Raw genomic sequence first — 17781 nt, 5'->3', positions numbered from 1 at the left:
AGCAGCTTTTTTGAACAAACAATTCTTAGTTAATATTTTAACAGGAAAAAGTCTCTCTACAGTTAAAAAACACAGATCTTCATTTACATTTACGTATAGCATCCGTTAAAGTAAGTTGTTGGAGGAGGATGCTGCTCGTCATTTTCAAAAATTATAAATGTCCTTCACGTTTATTACTTTTGTCATTACACACAGGTCATCACGTTGAGACAGAACTCATTGGTTAAACTATTTGAAAAAAGAAAAGCTGTTAAAATACAACGTAAGTATGTGCAATCTTTCAAAAGTATATACATTTATCTTCGGTGGGACAAAAACTTTTAACATGAATGTAATTAAATTGTGTTTGAAATTATTGTCTTCAACAAGCAACGTGTTTTAATTCGCTAAATATGTTGTAAATGTCTACAATTGCAATTTAGCTACTTTGATGATTTTTTTGTAGAACGTAGAAATGAGTACTATGAACGTTTCATTCGTAACTCTGTCAATGATTGTTCTGGCGCAGACTGCAATTGGAAGTACCTACTATAGATCATGCAAGTCACAAACAGAGCTATGTGTAAATCTCAGATGCCTAGGCTATTCCTCTAGGACTAACTTGCCATTTAGCTACAACTATGGCTGCTGCAAGGGTAAGGTATAATAATTGAGACGAATGTTGAGTATGAGTAAATAAGTTTATGTCAACTTATTTAGATGACGGAGAAAAACTTCTTTTGCGTACTTTAACTACTTCGAACTTCTTAAAAAGCAATAATATAATTTATCACAACAATGATTTCCAGTCATTTTCTCGTTGTTTTTAAAATTGCAGCTATTCATTCTTCGATGCACCGATTTTTAACTTTCTTTCTATTTACGCACGCACAAAAGACTTCAAACAAACTACTGGATAACGTTATTAAACAGTTAACACTTTTTGGAACAAATTGTTATATTATAGAAAAATAATACGTATGGATCGTGTTCGTCAATTCAACTTAATTTGCAGCTATATAAGCATGTAACATGTGAATATCTAAAACAAACTACTTTCAATACGGCTCTAAGGTCAAGGAATGGATTTCCAGAATTTACTAAGAACCATAACATTGCCGAAAGTTGTTTGACGTCGAATGTTGATGCTCACAGGCAGTCAAAAAGAAGAGTTCACCGGTATTAAAGTAATTCAACATGGCTTAGCATTTGGACAAAGTGAAAAATCAATAGATATATAAGAGGGCATCTTAAGCATGCAAGCATTATGGCACTTTAACATCCAAAACTTCTTAAGTATAGATATCGAAGGATATGCAACAGAGTGCACGAAGAATTCTGCTGCCATTTACATGGTTCTAAAGAAGCCCCGTTTCACAACGAGCATTCTATTATTAGCTAAGTAAACGCATTGAAAGGTTATGTTATATTTCCTTCCAAACTAACAAAAATAACAACGTACTGAAAGATTTTTACCAAGCAAATTATTAACACCTATGACATGAAATCAATAATAAAATATCGTACTTTTCTATGTAAAAGTGAATTTATAAGCTCCATCTGCAAGTTTACAAAACTTGGATGATAAACGTAGATGATAAACATTACTATCCAACTTCACTGGACAAAGGCTTGAGAATTCTTTTTAGTTTTTACTGCTTTAGCACCAAATATTTTATAAGTTTCGTCGCTTCCGACAGTAGCGGTAAAATAGAGTGCTTTGAATTGTTTGGAAATATATTTGGCTATACCTCTTACTTTTCTTCTGGCAATGGAACAAGGGTTTATTATGCAAAAGGATGAACCAATAAAACAAGAGAAGTGAAAGTTAATTCTTTTGAAATATCCAGGAAAGCATCGAATAAAAGAAAGACAGTTTCCATGTCAGATAATGTCATGCAGTAACTTTTTATTGACCTCGCATCTGCTTGATAAAAGCCCGAGAGCAAAAGAAGATATTGTAGTTGTCTATTTGAATTGCTTCGAAAACATTTCAATCTATACTTTGTTACCAGGTTGTTGTCGTAGAATGAATAACACTGATGTAATACTAAATACGGGCAATAATAAATATATTTTTAGGAAAAATATATGACGAAAGAAACTTTGTGTGCGTTTCTCGCCTTACTTCGTCTGGTTACAAAATTGCCATTGAAAGGTGTAATCCTTGCCATCAGTCCAAGTGTGGAAATGGGCAGTGCATATTATCTCATTGGAAATGCGATAAAATAAAGAATTGTATGGACGGAAGTGACGAGGTAGATATTAATTTGTCTTCTATCATTAAGACTACGTTTTCACTACGCCGGAGCGAAACGTGACGGATAATTTTACTGCATTTACAGTGATCCGTTTAAATTCCGCTACAGTTTAGCGGGTGTTTACACATAGTGTTTCTTGCTGTCAAAATTCGTTATCTGTTTGTGAAAGATGGCGCCGTTTAATATTTGCATATTACTAGATGTTCATATCTCTTGACATACGTCATAAAAAAACGTTGATTTTTATTAATTACAACAGAATCAGTCATTAAAAGCTTTCCAAAACATAAAAGGATCAACATTTTTAATTATGCCACACAAATTAAAGAGAACTGGTATCTAAAGCGTAGACAAATATTAACGTTTAGTTGTGTACACGACAAAGCGTAGCGGTCCGTTTTCGTTCGACCACGTTTAGAAAGTGTAGTCGTGTTGCTCCAACTAAAGTGACGTTTTCAAATAATTCCGCTCCGGTGAAGTATAAACGAATCCCGATTCTGCTACTTTTTTGCGCCGTTTTCAGACCGATCCGGAGTAGTGTAAACGTAGTCTAATAATGACTCTCTCTCTAAAACAAAGCTACCAAGTTTCCCGTTATACCTGTCAGTTTTTTGTTTTTTAATATAAATGGTTTACTGTAACATGTTAACACTTAAAATATTAGAGAATAACTATGATACATAACTGAATGTAAAAAACAAACTTCTTAAAGCCAAACGTTCATTAATGGCACAAGATCGAGACTTCACAAATATCTGCGCTCAATTTCAGGGCTTGAAAGCCGATACAAATTTTGAAAAATCCTTTTATGGAATATTATATAATGAGCAATGACGTATGCTTTAATCATTGAACTAAAATAGGTGGAAGGCCTCGTCAGCCGAGTTTTAATGCCAGTTAAACCCTGTTTTAATCCACGCATTATGAACACAGGGCCATGTTGCAAGTGTAAAATAACTTGTACGAACTGCAAAGATCTTAAAAAGACACAGTCATCCTTTTTCTCAACTATGCGAACAAAACATTTCAAATGAGACTTAACATGAAGCATACACAAATTTTGGACAATAACATTTTTGTAAAATAAGCCATAACGAACCATAACTGAAAGGCATTTTGCTATAGCTGTTTTATAGTTGTCAATTTGAATAAAGATCAAGCCCCGTCACCTTTAATGCCACAATACTTTTCCATCTCTATTCTTTGAACAAAATCAAAAGACTTCTGTAGAAAATGTTTTATTAACAAGTCCAGCGTAACGTGTATAACTTCGCGTGTACAACACACGTAATTTGACCTCCAGACACAGCTACCATTTTCGTTCTGAAATGAGTTTTATTAGTTTTCCTGCCATGCTCTTCTCATGTGAGATGATTTTAAGAGTGCTGCATTCCTCTAAAGATGTCAGGATTTCATATTTGTTTAAATTACAGTTTGCTTTTCTGACACTACGATGTATTGAAGCAGTACATTAGAATTTTCGTTGCAACGTCTAACGACTACGTAAAATAGTCACTTGCCCACGCATCCAATCAAAACTCTTTGATCTAGCTCCTCAAGCAGTAAATTTATAAGTTCATGTAATCTATTTCTGGACTTTACAAATTGTAGGATAACCTTTTAGTTTCTTAATGGATAATAGTGAGATGAAAATATCTGGGTGGAAATTCGGGACAGACAATAAAATTTTTGGGATGCGTTTCTCCCCTGGACTACCCCAGCACTGCCTCGGAACATATTGTTTTGTAATAATACGAAATCATCAGTGTGACTAAATTAGTTTTATTGCAAATATTGTTCGACATTAAGTATTTACATTTACGATAGAAATGAATAGAGTTTAAAATATTTGCAGGTAACATATGAAAAGCTAATGATTGTGTGCATGAATTTCATTAAAAAACCAAGAATAGTGTTGACGAAGTGAACTTGGTTAAGAAAATAAAGTTTGCGTTTCGTAATACATACGACTCCTTCAGTTTTGTTTGAAAAATAATTGGCATGTGTCAAGAATGACAGGGGCTGGTGAAGATAGATAATACGGGGGTATTTATATATGCATGTTAATGCTAGTTTTATCATATACTTTCTAGATTATGAATTATTGCATATGAATATATGAATATCGCCACCAATCTCCTAGCAGTTTGTAACTTCGATTGTGTTTCCGCGTAAATATAGAAAATGAAAATACAATCAATTAACTGAAACCATTTTTACTGTTGGAAGATTATATATCGTAGAATATCATGACAATAACGCTTAAGTAAAAACATTAATAAATATCAATGTTGATTCACAATGTGATTGCATGATTCTTTCTGATGTTGATTGAAAACTACAAAATGAATACCCGTGTTTTATTATAGGTTGGCTGTGGTAGCTGTTCGAGCAGCCAGTTTCGCTGCAGAAGTGTTAATCAATGCATCAGTGCCAGCTATGTGTGCGATAAAGACAACGACTGTGCCGACGGATCTGATGAAGCAGGCTGTCCAAGTCCACACGGTGGTAAATGTGGATTCAACTCTTTCCGTTGCGATAACAACAGGTAAAGTATTTGTACAACAGTGGAAATGAAGCGCATGACATGCTTAATATATCTATCATGATACAAATCATCCTATCGCTAAATGAGGTTTAGTCAAATATACATAATTTAGTTTTTATATGACATGCGACAAAGATTATATCAATTCTATCATATATATGCTTGATAAAGAAACATATTCCTGAAAATACAAACGACACACTTTTATGAAATGATAAATCGGGAGTTTTGCTTAAAGACAACATTCGCATCAAAGCATTTTCATAAATCTTGCATACCGTCATAGATGCATACATTGGACAAAAGCTTGTAATGGTAGACGTGATTGTACGGATGGCTCCGATGAAACAGGTTCAAGGTGTAGAAGTCATGCATTTTCTGGAAAGAAACGAAGTGAAATTCCGAGAGGTGTCCCAGGTGCGGCTAAAGATGGTGAATCGGGAACTTTTGCACATTAAATTTTTGCTTCATTTCGATTTAAAAAAGGTTTTTCATACAGCTTAAATGTTATTAATTACTTAGTATAGTTTATATTACTACCTTGTAACGTTTTTAGTTTAAAACGATCACTTCAATTACACTTTGGCATTGCAATGTTTGTTTAATTTCGATTTAGAATAAGCAAGTAATCTTTAACCTTTAGTAGATGATTTATTTAACTAGAAGAAACTTTATCAAATTCACATTTTTATTGTAAACAACACCCACACACCACACTGACAGCCGTACGGAAACTTTTTCAGCGTTACGTCACAGATAAATGATTATACAGAAGGGTCACTCAGGTGTACAACGTATACTCATGTAGGCCATTATTCCAGCCAGATGATTAGGATTTCTCACTTGTTTCCAACCATTAAAATTACATGACGTCAATACTTAATAATGAATTCAAATACATTTTGACTCAAGAAATGACTTTGGATGATTTTGAAAGTTTGAAAAAAACAAAAACCTCATCATCTGGCTGGAATACTGGCGGCACGACATGCGCGAGGACAAAAAACTTCAAAGTTGCCGACACGAGCGACTCTTCTGTATATTCCTATTCTGTGGTTACGTAGGGATTAGCTTTAGCTACATGTTGAAAAAACGCTCATATAAAATGCGTATTCCTTAGAAATGAAAGCAGAAGTACAGACTGAGTAACGAAATATGTGAACTAGGCATCTAGCTTCAAAATTGAGTTTGTCAGCCATCGTTTTGCGACCACTGTTGATGAGAGATTTATTGTAATATGGGCTATTATCAACTATTTTCGTCCTCATGGTCTCCTTTGGGAACATTGATCAATACTCCAAGTAAAAGAACTTTATGACAAAAAACTCAACGTCGTCTTGGGAAACTCATTATGTTCCTCATGAGCATATATTAAATATACTGTCTTATATTCTTGCTTTCACGAAAGGAGCTATTTATAATAACCCATTATGTAGCTCGTACGTATAATTAGTATTTTTATATCCAGTGGTAAGATATTTTTGCGAAACTGTGACCTTTTATAAAATAACAAACAAGCTGGAAGTGGACAAATTATAGTAGTCCCCCATTTGAAATTATCACTTTAGATTCGTAATTCTTATAGAAATAAAAGAGAAGTGAAAACTTACTGTTGAAGCATAAAAAGAGCAAAACTGTAATGTTGAACACGAATTGACCACAAATTCAATATAATTGGCATTGAAAGCTATTTTTCCTTTAATACTATACCTATCTCGTCGTTCAAATTTGTCTCTCATACCGACCTTCAGACATTGTATGTCAGTATGATCGATCAACATACATATAACAGGCTCATATGATTTGTGTTCACAATTTGTTTAGTGATATAGCCATCCCGCAATACGCTGTATTATTTTCCGTAGCATTATCATTACTTATTTCTTTAGAAATTTTGTCATTAGTTAATAACAGATAAACTTGAACAGCCAAGTTAAAGTAATGGCTGGTTTTGCCACTGCTTGCAATGACGCATACATACATATGTACGACTCTTGTGTTTAATAAGCTAGGGGCAATAAGCCTTAGTGTTGCTTTGTTATTTTTTGGCGAATGTTTACATTTCTAAACACCTTAGAGGCTAATCTATTGGTAAAATTATACTCTTCAGAAATTAAAAGCCAATAGTGTTTTTCTGAATGTAATTTGAGTATAAAATTGAGGAGCTATTATTTATTTTGACGTACACTGGATCCCGCCACTGACGTTCTCGCCCGACGAGCAAAGTTTATTTACATTAAATACATCGTGTTGATGAAGCTCAAACGTCACTGAATGAAGTTTCTGAATTTCTCATCTAAAAGTATTTACACCATTTAAAGTCGTGAAATCAATAGATTTAAACATTACAACTTTCAAAAGGCTTACATTTGATTTCCCCGAGGAATGTAGCCTAGTTCAAGTTGTCATTTTTTGTTTCTTAACGCTGTATATGAATAACGTATTTCTTGGAAATTATAGCAATAGGTCCTGCAACATGAGACGTAATATGGATGTCTTGGCGACTAGTAACACTGAGATGAGCGAGGCAAGAATGATCTTTTCGTCATTGAGGAGAATCCAAGACATACGTCGACAGGAAATATCAATGCACGATATTGCATTCAATTCCTTATCTGTGTTGTTAAAAGTGATAGCAACAGATGTCTCTTTTTTTTATTAAATAAAGTGAACTCCTTAACGACGTTTCCATGTTGATCAAACACTTGTGCAAAGCAGCCATATTTTTTTACAGTGATCACATTCAACTCATGATCTATGGTGGCAAGTGTTGGCGCGACTATTTCTGCTTGTAGTACCAAGCTCTTAATTTCTGAGTCACGAATCTTTGTTGGAGCACCTTGAAGGAATATGTAATTCTTCTTTGCAATGAGTATTGCAATGTCGACGTCTGCAGGAGGGGAACTAATACCAAAGAATTATCTGTCATGATAAACTTCTCGTCGACTTCCAATATTGAACCATTCATATCAAAGATATAAACATCATACATACAATGTCCGGGAGACAATGTGTCATCAACCACGTCAACAAAGACAAGTAAATTATCATCAGTGTTAACAGTCAAAAATGACACAACCGTAAAAGTCGGGAAGGTGTAAAATCTTTGCACCGTTGTTTTGGAAATCTTTAGCAACTCACACACACTTTCTTCAGATTTATCGGTATTAGTGCTCTGCTGAAACCAAAAAATCTCTCCAAATTTATTGATGGCTGTTAGTTTTGGGTCTAAATTTGTCATCTTTTCGGTTTCCTTCATTAATTGAAATTGCAATTCGCTCTCATTAACTGTTAAATGTCCGTCTTGTATTGCGTGTTATATGTCCAGGTACTAGTTTGTATCAGTGACCACTCGCATACATCATACAAATTCGTAAATCGTGAAAGATATTGGAAAGAGCAAAACTGATGGTTAAATTTTTTTCCGCCCTTCAATTCTTTCAACACCTTTAAGGACAAAATTACCAAACCTCTGAGATCTGGTGTAGTCTATTTATTCAAGTGTCGAGCTGCAACGCTTCGTATGTGGGTCAAACTGAATCACCACCAGATTTTCCAGCGCAGAATATCCTTACAGGCAAGCCAAGTTTCCCACCCTGCATCATCAAGCATTCTTGCTTACATTAACAACTGGACACATTGAAGACTTGACTTTAAAATAATCTCCTCTTTAGCGATACTTATGAACTCTCCATCCATGAAAGCCTTCTAATCAATAAACACAAGCCTTCACTTAATGTGCAAGGAAACTCCATTCCTTAACCTCTTTAATTTCTCTTCATTTCACTTCAAACTTCCTTATCATGTATCCATTCGACACCGCTTCCTTTAGTAGTAATTTAACACCTTTTGTAAATATAATATCTTGTCTTAACGTCCTATTTATTATTTGTCTGAAGATGTCTTGAGTAAAGACAGAAACGTCACAATAAATTTAAATTTTACAATTTGTTTTTTTTTGGTCTATTTCTATGGCTCTAATCAGAACTTTATGTTGGGCATTAATTTTTATCACACGTATTAATTAAATTTGTGCAGTCATAGTGTAAATACTAATTATGTGGTACTAAACTTATATTTTTCAGTTTAATTTTTAATTCAGCACATTCACGCGACACTTGCATGTTTCAAATGAAAGAATGTATGTGCTTCAGTCTGTAGCTATAGTATTTTCCTATAAAACTTCTATCACATCTAATATTTGGTGTCCAACAACTCAATACGAAGTTGATATGTATGTAAGATAAAAAATTGAGTGTTTAAGTGTTCAAACAGCAAATATTCACATCCTCAGCTGATTTTCTTTTGTTTCATTGATCCAAAAATAAGTTTTGTTATTGTGTATGAAGAGAAAGCTCTTTATATCCTAAAACCGGATACTGAATACTCGGCCCCAAACAAAAAAGCTTCCAGCATCTAACTTATGGCCCTCATGTATAGTATATATATTCTTCGACTAAGCTACCCATCAGAATGAAATATTTTATATCATATTTAAAGTGCCCATGTCCGAAAATGGGACTTGATATCATTGGAATTGCTTTTAAAACGTAGAATGAAGCAGTAATCAATTTTTAAGGAGGCTCCCTACAGTTGCAAAGTATGGGACTGGTGACGCTTCGCAGTGCGTGGGCATTTCGTGTAATTACGCGCGCAGTACCCTATGCGCCCGCCGTCGCTGCTTACGTTTCATAACATCTTCAGGTTGCAGGAACATGACAACTTTACGAATGGGCAATATTTATATCTCTTTGGCCGAAGTATTGCTTCATATTCTTCTTCTGCTGCAAAGTTGTATTATTTAATGGAAAATACAAAATGTTGCTGCCAAATGCCAAACATATATTAGCTGCACACAACGGTACACTTCTTCTGATCTGATGTCAGTGTACGTTAACGCTAAATGATCTAACGCCGACCCTATTGTATGAATAAATTGTCCTTGGAAAATTTTGAGGAATCTTCAAGATAATGAGATTGTCTGTAACCTTGTTCGGTGTCAAAATGAACAATTTAATCATTATTATTTGAGTAATTGAGTAGCACACAAACTAAATCGCTTCAAGCATATACTAGCTGTTTGATATTATTTAGTTCTGCTTCTGTATAACTTATGCAATAGAGCTGTTTCTGCATGTATTGAGAAAATTAGAATGTCTAATAAAGATGATTTATACACTCCCTTCCGAGTAAACTTGGTTATTTTAATTGCTATTTTGGCGTGTAGTGATTCAGTGCAGATCTAGGGTTTTACAAATAGATAATAGAAATGAAAATTTTAAACAGTGCTATTAATAATTTACATTTTACAAGCATATTAGATAGATTTAAATTTGAGGACGCGACGTTTAAGACGACGTGAGTTGACCGAGGCAGTCTGGGTCGACGACGCCGTCGTCTTTCATGTAGCTTGGTTGATATTGATTATATTACATATAGTGAAAGCATTAACAAAACATCATAAAATAGCATACAAAACACGTCACATTTCAATAAAATGCAGTTCTTCTTTTTAAAAACTGCTTTCTCTAGTTTGAATTATAATTTATCGTAGACATTGCAAATAAAATAAAGAAAAATTTATCTAAAACAAAATAAAAAAAAAATTATTTATCTTGTTGATTGTTTACGTGAACAACAAAACATCCATACATTATGCATCTTAATATTTCGGTAAATTTGAATGCAAAAACACACAAGCTTTAGCTGAATTTATTCAATACTAAACTATCAATCCACACAAGTCATCAATTTCCAAAGACTTACATCTTAAAGCGAGGAAAAAGTAGAAAACAAAGACGTCTTCAAGACGACGTGAAAACAACAAGTTCACGTCTTGAAAACACAAAGACGACGTCGCAAAGGCAGCGGAGTAAAGGAACCGCATGTTTACGACAGATTATGCCATACACACGTCGTCTTAGATTTCGCGTCGTCAAATCTAAATCTGTTTATTATTATCAAAACATGACCTATGGAATAAGCCTTATGTAGGCTGCAGTTATTAGATAACTTTTACATCTGACTTGTATTCTAGCCAGAAATAACTTCAAGAGCCTGGCTTATTATTTTTTAGAGAGTAGGAGGTACATGGTTAGTGAGAGCTGTACCCTTCTGTTTTAATAATAACCTTGTGTTCTTTACACCTGCTCACATTGTATTTTGAAATTCTATGTTCTATATTATGTATGTAGTTTACTATTTTCTTGCAGCTGCTCTTTAATGACATTGGATCACTATTGTGGTTTTGTGAAGCTCAAAGCTCAAACAAGATCTTGTTAAATGCAATTTTCCATCAATTTTCCTTAAAGCGATTTACTCAAGAATTGTGAGATTAAAAAAATGACCACGACCAAATTAAATTGCATTGATGCAGAGTCATTATATCATTGCTTACAAATTTCAAATCTAGACTTACAACACAGATAATGTGTCCGATAAAATATCATCTATAAATCTCGGATGTTTTTCTGCTTGCTAGTGCATCATTCGGCTCTTTAACTGTATCTGAGTCTTAATTTAATAATCAGCTGGGGTGTTTTTGGCTACTACATTAGGGCATTGAAAATTCTATGCAACAAACTTGTTGAAGATGCTCAGATTCAGTACCTTTATTTCCTTCTGGAAAATAATTAACAGAGTATAATGATGTATGAAGCTCAAATAGTTGTATATTATGGTATTTAAATTCCCATTAATCAAAATAACTTTCTGAATACTGGCATATTCTTTTTGAAGTGTTTTAGCTCACTTTTTGCAAGGAGGAACGTCGGTCTGAGAACTAACATTTTTATCTTTGCTTTCAAATACTTTTCTATTGTAATCCAGTTCTGAAAATAATTCAATTGTAAATTTAATAAATCAATTTAAGCGTGAGAATCAAAGAAAATGAGATTTGGTTGCCATAGCAACACAAACAGTTATCCTGTTCAAGCATCATTAGACTTCCTGCATTCTTGAATAATCCCCATAGTTCATATTTTCAAAGTTTGTTCGTGTTTGATCAAAATAATAATGTAAGTGAAGGCTACCTGAAACACCCGAACTTGGATGAACTGTAGGAGCCTTCTTAAAAAAGCAGTAAGTTTCTAAATCTTGACTGAAAACAATTAGTATGCCATAGTGAATTATGAAAAATGCTTCTTTCAACACATGTCAAAAACACTATTGTTTGGCTTTAATTATTTGCTTGAGATAGCGTTCTATGTGTTTTAGTTAAATGGGGTGGTACGATACATCGGTAACACACGAACTGAAGCCAAAATTTGCGGACCTGACTTTCAGACATGCGAGTTCAGCCTCAGGATGCGTGTACATGATTGTAAACAAAGTTAAGTGAATAAGTTAATAAACAGCATGTTTATAAAGGAATTTCAGCAAAGTAACAGAGAAGAAAATTATCGGATTTCTTCTGTTTCATAGCGTTTTCTTGTGTTATTAATATAGGAAATTTAAGTTCCGCCCGGTCAAATATTTTTTCACCCAGGAACTTAGGAAATAAAGGTTTATGCTCGGATACTTTCTGGCCCGAGTGAGAAGAAACTACTGACGTTTTTCGTAAATAGCACATCGATTTGTTAACGCTCAGATGCTCTTCATGTTTTTATATCAGTTTCCTTAATGGTCACACATTTTTAGAAATGTCAACCAAACAATGTAGTTTTGCAAAATGTCGAAAAAGTTCATTACTTGTCAAAGTTTGTTAAGTTCTTTTCCAAAAAATGGTTGCTATAATGATGTATTAGCCTTAAAATATTGCTACATATAGGTAGGACAAACTCACATATTTTGAAACACTTTTGCGATTATTTTCCTTTTCTTTTCACAAATTTCTTCTTAAATACTAAAATTGTTTTTATTTTGGCCGTGTCTATCGCAATCGTGGAAAGACTGGGAACGTTACTGTCGACTTCGGCTTCAAATTTCCGGGCGAAGGTAGCCTTCCAGTTGTATTCAGTTCAATGGTCTGCTTCTATCTGATGCTAACGTACATGAGATTGGCAAGATTGTCCAATTTACATAGAATATTTAGTGCGTGTCTTCACCAATCTTACATTCATTATACTAGGTTAGTTAGATTCAAGCGAAATGTGCTGTCAAAACAACGTATGACTAGCACTATTAGTAATTCCCACGCATTATGTATTTTGTTGCTATAAAAATAACTAGTGTCGACCATGGTGTCGATACATTGCTTGGACCTTCAGTAGACAACTGTAAAGCATAAAGTTGCATGTATCCAAAAATTTTACCTTTAAGCCGGTTTATTATGTCAACAATATGGCCAAACGCATTTTCAAGGCGCAATCTATAAATACCAAACTAACAATGATCACAACTGATAAATCTTAAAATGACTTAAAAGCAAATTGTTTATCTTGCCCAATGGTATGTTCTAATTTATTCATCTTGTCTTTCATAAAGACGCGATGAAGTATATACTCACAAAACTTACTTTTGGAGCAAGTCATTCCATGTAATGGTAGACGAATTGAAGAGGCTGTTCATCAACTGGATGATTTTTTCTCAATGGTGTTTTCTAGCATAAGCATTCCATCTCCACTAAAACTAATACAGGCTAACAATTCACGCCGTGAATGAGCATCTAGTTTCTCACTGATCTTTTCAAACTTATCAAGTAATATATCACGCAGTTGTGCAGAGTTGAATATCGCCATGCTTCAGTGTTCCGCTAACGATGAACGAGTCTTGTTCACGATGATTCCCAAAGTCATTTTCAAAGCCGCTAACAAAACGTTTGACATTATAGGTTCTTTTGCAGTTTCTACAAATAACGTTTGAATATTGACAAAGTTAAAAAGTACAGTGTGAGCAGGTTTCTTTTGACGATGTTGACGATTACAAGTAGCAAAATTTACATTAAAGATTTCCGGAAGTAGTTCTTTATTTTAAACTATATGAAAAATTTAAATTAAACACTTACCTGTAAAAAAGTTGAAGTGAGAGTGCGGAGTCACATGAGATAGCACGCCTACTCATCAGAATTGAAAGACTGAAGAAATGCCACTAATAATGTACCTGGTTGAGCCAAATGAACCTTACAATGTGTTGGGAATATGACTCCGCTGTCGCACTCTCACCGGTAACTTATAAAATCATACTTAAACTTCAACTTATAGGTAAGTCTCGTTTACTTAAAATTTTATTTCGTCACCGGTGACGTCGTGACAAAGTCACATGAGATTTGAAAGCTGCGCCCATGATACAGTGATTCCTAATTCATTTCTTTAGAAATATATTGTACAGGGCGTGAACACAGAAAAATTTACATATCACGACCAAACTTGCGGGCTGGCTATGCTACTGCTCGAAATTGTGTTGCGTGAAACGGGCTTGAATGGTTTGTGAAAACTAAAAAATAGCTGACAGCATCCTCCACGATGGAGCTTTGTTGTTTTCAAATAAACTTTCAAACTACTAACCACCCATAAATCAGGATCGTGGGGAAAAACCAGAAATCCCACATGCGTAAGGTGACGGTTTGGAGCTGACATCTTTAAGAGATTGGTGAACATAAAAACGCATTTAGTGTCATTACGAACCACATTATCCAAACAAAAATCATGCAAAGTCTGGCTTCGTTGTTCTGAAAGAAGTCCAAGTAACATGACACGTTTAAAAGTTATTAGTTTAAGAGATAGTTGGGTATTTCCCTCTAGAGTCTTTAACAACTTCAGAACTACATCTTATTCACAGTTGTAACTTGGAAGAGTTGGTTTCACTTCGGATACTCCTTTTAATAACCGCTTTACATATGGATCCTGCGAAAATACTTCACCTGTAGGAGGAGGATGATCGTAGAAAAAGCACTTAATGCAGTGTTCAATGCACTGTATACCAATCCCCCAACGGCCAACAGGGCGAGAGATTCTGGAGCGCGCTCCAAAGGGGGCGAAATTGTTAAATTATTCTTGTTTCGACAATAGCATTCGGATTGTATGTGAAATTATTATGATTTTATTGTGGAACAAATAACAAGTTAAGTATCTAGTTTGGTGGCACTATCTATAATAGCTATATTTTTCACGTTCGATGGACATTTATAGTAGAGGCAGGAAACAGAGCTTAAAATAACCGTCTTGTGATCCTTTTTAAGAATATCACTATTTCCAGCTCCAAATATAATCTCTATTCGTGTAAAGGAGGTTTTGATTTCAGCATTTTGTATCCTCAACCTGATAACGAGGCTGTGTTGAGAAAAGCATTTTAAAAGCCTGGAAATTAATATTTTCAGGCTGTGTACGTGCAATTATAACTATTCAGAAAATGAAAGTATTTTTATCTGTCAAATGAAAGTTATAGGTTTTTCATTTTGCATAAAAGGTTGATCACGTGACTATAAAATACTTGCTCGATACTTGCTTTACATTGGTAAGTAGAGTACTGGGAAGGGCTGTTGAAACTTCAAATTGATGTTTACTGACGTTTCGACAACCTTACGGTGGACATCCTAAGAGTTATGTGAGATACGCAAGATTCGCCGAATTTTTTATCTTGTTCATACACCATCGCATTGTGTTTAAAGGAAATGTGTGGATGTCAGTTGTATATTTTGGATTAGTCTAAAAAAATGTGCTTCATTTTTCGTTTGTTTGTTTTGCGAATAAGTCATTTGTAAGGTGCTGGTAATTGTTCTGATCTGTTCAGTGGGGCTGTTCTTATTTGGTATACCAACTTTCTAACCTAAGCCGTCCGATGTCTGTAAACAATGCTGTAAGTAATGCATTTTGCTGAGCTCCAATCAATGTTGTGATTTTTCAGTCGGTGATGTTCAGCAATGTGGTTGGTTTTGTCTTGTTGCTTTGTTACTCGTTTTGTTCATTAAGTATTAGGTTTAACTTCCCGCCAGTATCCCCAATATAGTGGCATGACAGTCGGAGCTGTTTGTTTGTAAACATTGTAATTGGTTTAAGTCTATGACTACAACTTCATTACCATTCTCATTGAAAGCTATTTTTTATATAAATACTACCCACAGCGCCGTTATAACTTGTCTTTCACGCCAACTTTCAGACATTGTATGTCAGTATGAGATACTGTTAATTATAACAATATATATACACAATGTGCCATCCCATTGAGCTACCAAGCCCACAGGGATTGGAGACGAGTCAAATCTCTTAAAACTGCGTATGGCATGCTTTTGTATCCATTTAATATTATTCCCTGAAGAGTGAGAAATCACGAAATAGGCTTGTCGGGATGAAATTGTAGTTTTTGTGTATTTTCTTCTTCTTATCAATATTTACGCTCTGCTCTTAAGTATCGAGCACTGTACTTACGGAGATTCAAATAAACAAAACTTCCTAATATTTGTATTATATATATATATTATATTATATATAATAAATAATATATAATATATGTATTCTATTTGTATTATATATATTATATATTATATGTTATATGTATTCTCTGTTTGCTTCTAGTACCAAGCTCTTAATTTATTGATGGTTGTTAGTTTTGGGTTTAAATTTGTCATCTTTTCGGTTTCGATGGCTTCAAGTGGTAATAAGCTTGGTACTGCTAATTTAGCTCTCATTAATTCTTCAATGATTTCGTCCTCGGGTATTAACGTGTTATATGTCCAGGTACTAGTTTGTATCAGTGACCACTTGCATACATTCATACTATCGTGCGTAAATCTTGAAAGATATTGGAAAAGAGCAAAACTGATGGTGAAAATTGTTTGAACAATCTCATGTCGTTTAACAGAGTTAAACATTGCTCTTACACCACCTTGACGATCAACTTTAAATATCTCTCCAATCTCAGGCAGATTAAGTAAATCTGTCAAATAAGATTTACAAAGTTTCAACATTCCAGGGTCTCCAAGCTCAACGAGGCATCGTTGAAAGCAAGTGTGGCGTTTGAATACGCATCCTCAAAACTCTTCTTCGCAAAGCAATATTTGTGGGACAAACGTGAAGATTGAAGGTTGTTAACTTCTTTTATTAATTCTTCCGTACGATTATCGTTATAGTTAACAAGATAAGGAGGAAATTTCCATTCTGTCTCGTCCTCTTTGTTTCTGCAAAAAATGAAATAAAACAGTTCATCCAGGAGCAATAACACAGAGAAATATTTCTCCTCAGTGAAACACTCAAAATCATGTTACAAGTCTTGGGATGATCAAATCAATGTTGTGGTTAATAAAGGCAAGAAACTACCATCAGACTCACAATGGTAACTTAAAATCAGAGCATTTTTACTCCTTTTTTCAGCGTGACCTGTATGTAGTAATCTGTGCCGTGTAAACTGTGTTTAAAGAATGGGTGAAAAGAAGAATTTCAAGAACGAGTTGTAATCGGAAACATGGAGAAAAGATGTGAAAGTTTACAAGAGAATGGATGTACTACTTATTATGACTTCCGTTATTGGCAAGCGTAAAATCATGCGTCGGATCTAGAAACTAACATACGTTTGTCAAAACTTGGCGTTCCTTACCCATGGCCTCCATACACAGGCTTCACTGACATCCCCTCTCCTTCAGTTTAAAAAATTTGAAATCCAGGAACTGAAATGCGATTTTCTATTTTTACAAGTATGTTTGGTACGAAGTATATAAAATTATATTAGTTTCTAAATTCTTACGAGTATTGGGAATATTGATTTGATCAAGTGTTTTGCCCAATTTCATAGCTCCAAAAGCATGTCCATAATTCACTTCTCTCTTCAAAGTAATTGTAAGATCACACTACACAACTTAATATTCATGTTTTCCATGCAGTTGTGGGCAATTTTCCACAGTTTTTCCATACCACAGTTGAATTACCGATGACAAAAATCGCAGCATTTTGATCAATTTTTATCATATTTCATCGTATTTTTAGCTCTTTTATAAACTGATATATTCCTCAGTCATGTTGATATAGTTACATGTTGAAAATTCAGGATTATTTGCGTACAAATCCACAACATATTTTCTCCTTATTTTTTCTCTTCAATTTTTGTGTTAGACGCTTGATCCAG

General features: G+C 34.3%; 1 protein-coding gene across 1 annotated transcript; it reads left to right on the top strand.

Moving 5' to 3' along the window:
- Nucleotides 1-620: 620 nt before the first annotated feature.
- Nucleotides 621-5246, top strand: LOC124455843 (low-density lipoprotein receptor-like). The gene is made up of 4 exons (XM_047006462.1): nt 621-635; nt 2157-2237; nt 4610-4788; nt 5075-5246. The coding sequence occupies exons 1-4, from the start codon at nt 621-623 to the stop codon at nt 5244-5246; spliced, it is 447 nt and encodes a 148-aa protein (XP_046862418.1).
- Nucleotides 5247-17781: the final 12535 nt, after the last annotated feature.

Source organism: Xenia sp. Carnegie-2017, unplaced genomic scaffold (genome assembly GCF_021976095.1).
Source record: "Xenia sp. Carnegie-2017 unplaced genomic scaffold, XeniaSp_v1 HiC_scaffold_4, whole genome shotgun sequence".
In the NCBI taxonomy this organism is placed as follows: domain Eukaryota; kingdom Metazoa; phylum Cnidaria; class Anthozoa; order Malacalcyonacea; family Xeniidae; genus Xenia; species Xenia sp. Carnegie-2017.
This window is presented reverse-complemented; position numbering and strand designations above follow the sequence as displayed.

Coding starts and splice junctions, on each gene's coding strand:
- LOC124455843 (XM_047006462.1), top strand. Junction 2,238..4,609: donor GTATGGACGGAAGTGACGAG/GTAGATATTAAT, acceptor GTTTTATTATAG/GTTGGCTGTGGTAGCTGTTC. Junction 4,789..5,074: donor TTCCGTTGCGATAACAACAG/GTAAAGTATTTG, acceptor ATACCGTCATAG/ATGCATACATTGGACAAAAG.